Source organism: Protobothrops mucrosquamatus, unplaced genomic scaffold (genome assembly GCF_001527695.2).
Source record: "Protobothrops mucrosquamatus isolate PMUCROS unplaced genomic scaffold, P.Mucros_1.0 scaffold106, whole genome shotgun sequence".
NCBI classification, from domain to species: domain Eukaryota; kingdom Metazoa; phylum Chordata; class Lepidosauria; order Squamata; family Viperidae; genus Protobothrops; species Protobothrops mucrosquamatus.
Genome location: NW_015386478.1, coordinates 1,123,226 through 1,130,503, shown reverse-complemented (window position 1 = coordinate 1,130,503; position 7,278 = coordinate 1,123,226). Strand labels below are relative to the sequence as shown.

General features: G+C 34.2%; 1 protein-coding gene across 1 annotated transcript in view; it reads left to right on the top strand.

Moving 5' to 3' along the window:
* The window catches only part of FAM172A (family with sequence similarity 172 member A), a 145,755-nt gene that overhangs the window by 111,005 nt on the left and 27,472 nt on the right, over positions 1-7,278 (top strand). The window contains exon 8 of the mRNA XM_015812676.1: positions 6,507-6,626. Coding sequence (XP_015668162.1) covers positions 6,507-6,626 — 120 coding nt within the window. The remainder of the gene's footprint in view (positions 1-6,506; positions 6,627-7,278) is intronic.

The window sequence follows — 7,278 nt, the reverse complement described above, 5'->3', positions numbered from 1 at the left end:
AACAAAAATACCCCTCTGTATAATTTGGCATCAAAACGGGAAATATGTGAACCTGTCATGGTAAGCAGTCTCAAAGGGCAAACTGCTTTGCTGGAGCTAATTAACCTTAGGAAATAATTACAGAAATATGCAAATGTTGTTTAGATAATTCCATGTGTTATCAGCTCAGGTAGTCCATCATAACTGCAGACCTTGCAATGTCTAGGTATTAGTATCTGGTGTAGTTGATAAGGCTTTAGTTTCTGCTTGCCTTCGGCTTGGTATTTAAGAATTAATGATGGCAATATTCCATTCATGATTTTAACCTGCATTTTGAAAGCTCCAGAAAAGAGAGTATATACTATATGCAAACTGCTTATCTATGGACACTGATGGCTTTGGCAGTAATAGCTTACTGTCAAAGATACTGCATTTGTTTTAAAAAAACCAGAGTAAGTTAAGTGCTTAATTTGTTACATTACAAACAGGCTTATTAAAAACATCTCTAGAATACTTATTTGTTACAGAGAGAATTTTAGCTTATTCATCTGAGGTCCAACTGATTTTTTTCTTAATAGAATCTGTTTTAATCTTAATTCTTCAATTCAATGTGTATTTCACATTGTTGTAAAAAAAAAAAAGCCATCCATACTGCAATGGAATCAACTGTTGAAGAACTCTCATGCAGCTCAGCGCATCAGGTATAGAAAAGTTATTGTTCCTCAATTCTTATCCTCAGAATATGAATGAACAATTCTCCCATTTTAAAAGTCAACCTAATCAATGTCACAAAACTTTATTGCATGAATAAATATTGCCTTTTCCACTTCTCAGGACAATAGCCTGAAATTTTCAATCTATATTATGAAACAAGTTTGTCTGACGTTTTGTGACCCAAGGTATTTTTTCTACTTAGTCCCCAAAGTAATGAAGCTTCCTGAAGGCTAACATATATTACGTCTTGCATTACAAACTATTTTACATCTTCCTCATTTTTGAGAATAGGTTTATGAATCTAGCTGGGCTTCCTAATTAAAATATTAAATAGTGCTTTGAATGAGCAGATCGGCTTTTATTCTAGTACTTCTGTTTCATTTCAGACTGCATTATATTCTGATCCTTTCCTTAACACATGATGGAGTTAAGAGGTTTTATACTTAAAACAAAGCATGGAACTTCTATCATTTTAATTATTTTTAAAATGTATCACTTTTCAAATGAATTTAGATCAGCACTCTGATCTTACCATGGCAGAAACTGATTGAATATCTACTGAAATATGGCAAGCAACAAGAAGAATCAGTAAAAGTTCTAACCAAGCTGCGCCAGCAGATCTGGAAAACGTGGTACAATAGGTACAAGAACGAGCCTTAGAATTGATAATAAATATATTTATTTTTATCCTGCCTTTATTATTTTTATGTATAGCTCAGGGTGGCAAATATAAATATTTTCCCCACAACTACAATCCTGTGAAGTGGGTTGGACTGAGAGAGAGTGATAATGAGATATAATGTTAAATAGCTACCGCCTTTTAGAATCAACAGTAAAGGAATGAGCAGTCAAGAAATACACGACTGATTGGCACTTGGTAGACCAGCATGAAGGGCTTGGAAAAGATAAGTAAATGGCATGATGTCTCTATACTTGCAAAAGTCAGAATTGTGCGAGGCATGGTCTTCCAGTGGCAGTCTGTGTAAACAAAAATTGGACTTTGAAGAAGCAATATAGGGAGAGTTTGATTGAAAAGATGAAAATTAAATTAGGGGTTGAAAGGATTTTTGGAATAGTTAAGAGGGAGAGGAGACAATGGGTTTGTTAATATCTGTTGAAGAGAAAGTCATTTTATTTTGTAACTTCAGTTTATTTCTTTCCTTTTTCTTGCACTTTTTCTCTTTTTTGTAGGAAATTCTGGTTCCAATTGCCATTGTAACTCAAGGACTACCTGTAATGTATAACCATCCTTCTATAACCTGCTGCAGTAGGTTCTGGCTGTAATATTGATAAACAAAAATACTTTTAATCAGTATCCAGGCATATCAGATAAAGGCAAAACAAGCATAAACATTTACACTGCTTCTGGACTGGATTAAAAAGAAGTAGAATTAGCAAGAAATTGTGTGATTAGAAGGGGAAATACACTCCCTTCAGTTTGTGTGGTTTCTATATATTATATGTAAAGAAGAAACCAATCAAAGAATACTGTAATTTTCAGTTTAAATTTTTTTTTTGACGTGGATGAAAAATCTCTTATATTTCTTACTACAAATTTATTTTATCTTCAGAGTAATCTTTCATTTAATTTCCAGCTCAGTGGAATGACAAATGTTTTAATAATTACTGACATATAATAAGATGTATGATTTTTTCCTTTTCAGTAATATAAGAACTAAAAAATCAAAATTAAGAACAGGACTTTTTAATTTTTCATTGTATTAAATAGTACATTGAATTCTATTAATAAAATATTTCATTTTTGAAAAGTGGCTTAATTTGTCAGATTGTGCATGAATTTTATGTTAAAACGGTTAGGTCATTGTGAAGGTGGAATGGAATAGAATAGAATAGAATAGAATAGAATAGAATAGAATAGAATAGAATAGAATAGAATAGAATAGAATAGAATATTCTTTATTGCCCAAGTGTGATTGGACACACAAGGAATTTATCTCCAATGCATAAACTCTCAGTGTACATACAAACAAAGTGATATAATCATAAGATACCAATAGGAAAAGGTAATAGGAAAGATGAGAACAATAATAGTAATACAGTCCTACTGCAAGGGCAAAAATCCTTAGGCATAAGACAGTGTGTGGGAATTAGCAGAGTGTGTCTAGTTGTTTTGGCATTCAATGCCTTATGGTGGCGTCCTAAGGGGAGAGTTGGAACAGTTGAGTTTATATTTATTAAACAATTTATTTAGAAATCCACTGTTGTAGCTAACTTATTTTTAACCATAAAATTAACATTGCCAGCAGTTAGTTATTTTTGTCAACAAGTCTTAATGATAGTGAGATGTATTACTATTCAGTTTTCCATAGTTTGTCCTTTCAACTCCTTTACTGCAAAGGATTTTGATACAATTAGAAATTTGCTTCTCAAAGTTTCCATAAAAATGTATCTGATTTTCTTCATTTTCCCGTTAAAGCTTGGGAATGTATCTTATGGTTTCTTTGCCTCTACTTGAAGTAACTAGTGTTGTAAACCAAGTTTGCCAAAGTGCATAAGATGGTATTTAACAGGTCTGATGTTTTTAACCTCATTTAATACAGTGTATAATACTTATGTGAAAGTAAACTTTATGTGAGAATAAACTGAATGCTTAGTTAATTATCCAACATTGAACACATAGTAAAACAAGGATATGTGATGTCCCTTTAATTGTTTAATATTTATGGATAACTGTATAAGAAATGCTTCAAATGAAATTACATTTTTTTATTATGGATGTGAATGCAAATGTTCCCTGTATACAGAAAATGTCTTCCGGGTATCTGAAAATTGAAATAAAGCCAGACTAGAAAGAAAACCAATTGATTTAAAATTAAAATACCGTATTTGCATAACTCTGGGATAATAACCTTTCCCATTGGACTTTGGGCAAATTGCAAAATATCTAACTCCTCAAGAATGTAGGTGGGCCAATTTTTTACTTTGGAATGTATTAAATTTATATAATATCCTGGCTTTCCTCCAGGAATTCATGCTGATGTATATAGCACCTTCTTCTCCATTTTCCCCCACAAATCCCTGTGTGATAGATTGAAGGGTAGTAACTGTCTCAAAATCATTGTGAACTTTTGTGACCAAAGGAGACTACATCATCTGACACTGAAACGATATAGTCAGGAAATTAATGGACCAAGATGATTTCTTGAGAAGTTACCTGCTTGTACAATTGATAATTTCCTTGACTTCTGGCACACAAAAATAACCAAGAGTATTACATACAATTACTCTGAAGCAGTCTCTATTCCCAGCAAAGTTTTTAGAGCCCATGGTTTACCATAGGTATGTGAACCATAAGATGGGAAGAATAGTACAGATCTATGTTATGCAAAGAAAGCCCCCCTCCCCATTTTTGTTTTTGTTACAAAGGACAAAACTAGTCTGAAAAAACGGTAAAAAAGATTGAAATTGAGACACCTCAGGAATATGGGGGGGGGATTATTGAAATTGTGATACAACCTTCAAAGCATTGTGTGGCTACAATAGCTACTGCTGTCTACATAGTCAGTAGCTACTTTGAACACCACAGAGTTCCCTCTTATCATTTTGATTGGCTACTTTGGTTTATTTAATTGTATATTTCTCAGCTTATTATTATATATGTGAAGTGCTGTGAGAATGAAGTATTTGCTTCGTTGGTGGATAGAAAATTTTATTTCTGTATATATATTTTAGCACCGGGATTTTTTAATTTTTTGTGTTCAGTCTTTTTGATTATGCAGTGCTTAATTGTATTGTAATATCTATTAGGACTGAATATGATCTCTGAGAATAGCGTTTCTTAAGAATGTGCTCCAAGAACATCTAGGACAGTGGTGGCAAACCTATGGCACGGGTGCCAGAGGCGGCACTCAGAGCCCTCTCTGTGGGCATGCACACCGTCGCCCCACCCCCACCACCCCCATGGCCCCCTCCACACCAGCAGCCCCCCCTGAGGAGTCTCACCCCGGGTGCAGCCTGCGCAAAGCAGCACAGCCAAGGACATGGCAGCCAGGCAGCGGGGACAAGACCCCACCCTCGTGCCCCATCGTGTACAGATGATTCTGCAGGGCACAGACAGAGGACGTGGCTGCCATGACGCTGCTGGGCCGCCTGGGCGATCTGCTGTGGCAGGCTGTGGAGGTGGTGGGTGGCCCTGCAGGCAGGAGAGGTGGGGTCGGGACGGGCAAGGCAGTTTTTGGGCACTCAGTCTCTAAAAGGTTCGCCATCACTGATCTAGGGAATCTTCTAGATGAGGTCTGTAAAATCAAAATTATTTGCCAGATATTGAAGTCATTTGCATACTTCACAAGCAACATCACTCGTCTCATTATTGTTTTTTACTTGTTATTGTAAATGTATTGTTACTTTTACATGATTCAATAAAAAATATTCTACAAAAGTGTCAATTTTAATTATTAATATGGTAAATACTAATAAATATAATCTATACAATCAAATGCTCTTTTGGGATTCTTCATCATTTTTAAAAGTGGGAAGGGTTTATGAGAGCAAAAACTTTAAAAAGCACTACTTTAAAGAATAATAGAATAAAAATAAGGACAAATGTAATTACCTGGTGAAAATGTTGATTTTAGCATAGTAAAAAGATAGGTTTTTCCATTTTTCTTAGAACTGATGAGTACTATCTATTAACATGATATACTGTCTAAACATAATATTCTTAAATGGAGTCACTGTAGATCAAAATCCTTGAAGAAAACTGAATAGCCACTAAATAGTCACCCTTAAAGTTTGAATTGTGGTCTTTTTTTTAATGTACATCAAGAATGGGCAAATCATTTTATATTTGTAATGTTGCATTTTATGCTTGTAATATTATCCTAAATGGTAATTAATATTGATAATATTAATATTGATAATCTTTCATTTCTCTATTTTAATGCTATAAGCTACCTAAACAGTAGAATGTTAATCTCTAATCATATCATACAACATTACTGTATACCATTTTTTACAATATCATTTTTATAACAATATGATAAAAGAATAAAAAATGTGGGCAATCATTAGCTCCTGAACTAAATTTTAATGGGGGTGTCTAGCCATCTCAGATTTCAGCACAGGACAAAACAACATTTCCTATTGATTTATTTTTGTCCATCTCTACCAAAGACCCCCCTTTAGTCTACCCAGAGCCCCCAGTGTATTCTATCAAGGAAGCTATTTTTTCTAGTAGGATATTGAAATGTAGATTCAAGAAGGGGAACAACAGCATTAGTACCCCATCAACTGATCCCAACAACAGTAATATAATTTAATTTAATTTCAGTTTGCTGTTATGTTGTATTAATAAAATGGCCTAAAGATAGGAGCTATAAAAGGGTATTTAGGATCAGTATCTAGGGTTTTTGTTTTGTTTTGTTTTTTTAAGAGAGAAATGAGGGTAATCCTAAACTGTTGCAAGTCCCTAAAAAGCTTTTGTATCTTGTAAACAGGGATTTGAACAATATATATTATACTCAGAGTATGATGAACTGGCCTTTAAATCAGGTTTGTTGTTCTCCTCCACTGAAAAAAAGACAGATTACTCGATTTAATTTTCACAGATGTTTACATTTTAAATTTAACATGCTACTTAACTAATGCTAGCTGTCTTATATATAATATTTTCCCTCTTGTAAACTTGCATTATTTAAGTTCATTATTTTTAACTGGTTTTATGGAATGTTTTAATTGCTGGTTTTATTATACACCACCCAGAGTCACTTTATATGAGATGGCAGCCATATAAATTTGACAAATAAATAAAAGTACAAACAAATAAAATATTATTTTTCACCTTTTCTTTTTAGGAAAATGGCTCTCCTGAAGAACATGCAATTTATGTGTGGGACCACTTTATCTCCCAGTCGTTAGCTGAAAATGTATTTGTTGTTGCTCATAGTTATGGTGGATTGGCATTTGTGGAATTGGTAAGTTAATATCATTTTGTGATTCCATATATTGCTTTGAACATATATTTGCAATAATTAGGCTTTTCTTTTGTTTTACGATATATACGCTTGCCTCTTATTCTTTTGTAAGTAGAGAGCATATTCATTTTTGTTCCTTTGCTAACTAGAAAAATTTCAGCAATTGGATAAACTGAAGAAGTGAAAAAATTCTGTTATAGACTTGATTTCAAACAATACTTGTCTTGTTTATTTATTTAGCAAATATAGTTGTCATCTTGAGCAAATAACTGGGTGGCTCACAATAAAATACAATAAAATATTTTATTTATTTATTGAATTTATATACCGCCCTATCTCCCTTACGGGACTCAGGGTGGTGAACAGGCGATAATAAAAACCATGATAAATATAGGCAGTTCTAAAATCAAATTAAATAACAGGCCTGTTCTAAAAACACACCCATACAAAAAACCCCACTAAAACATAATCAAACTACGCCAGGCCGGCCGCACGGAATAGATGAGCCTTCAGGGCTCGGCGAAAAAGGCGCAGGTCCGCAACTGTACGTAGGTCGGGGGGTAGGTCATTCCAGAGGGCAGGAGCTGCCACAGAGAAGGCTCTCCCCCTGGGGGTCGCCAGCCGGCATTGTCTGGCCGACGGCACCCTAAGG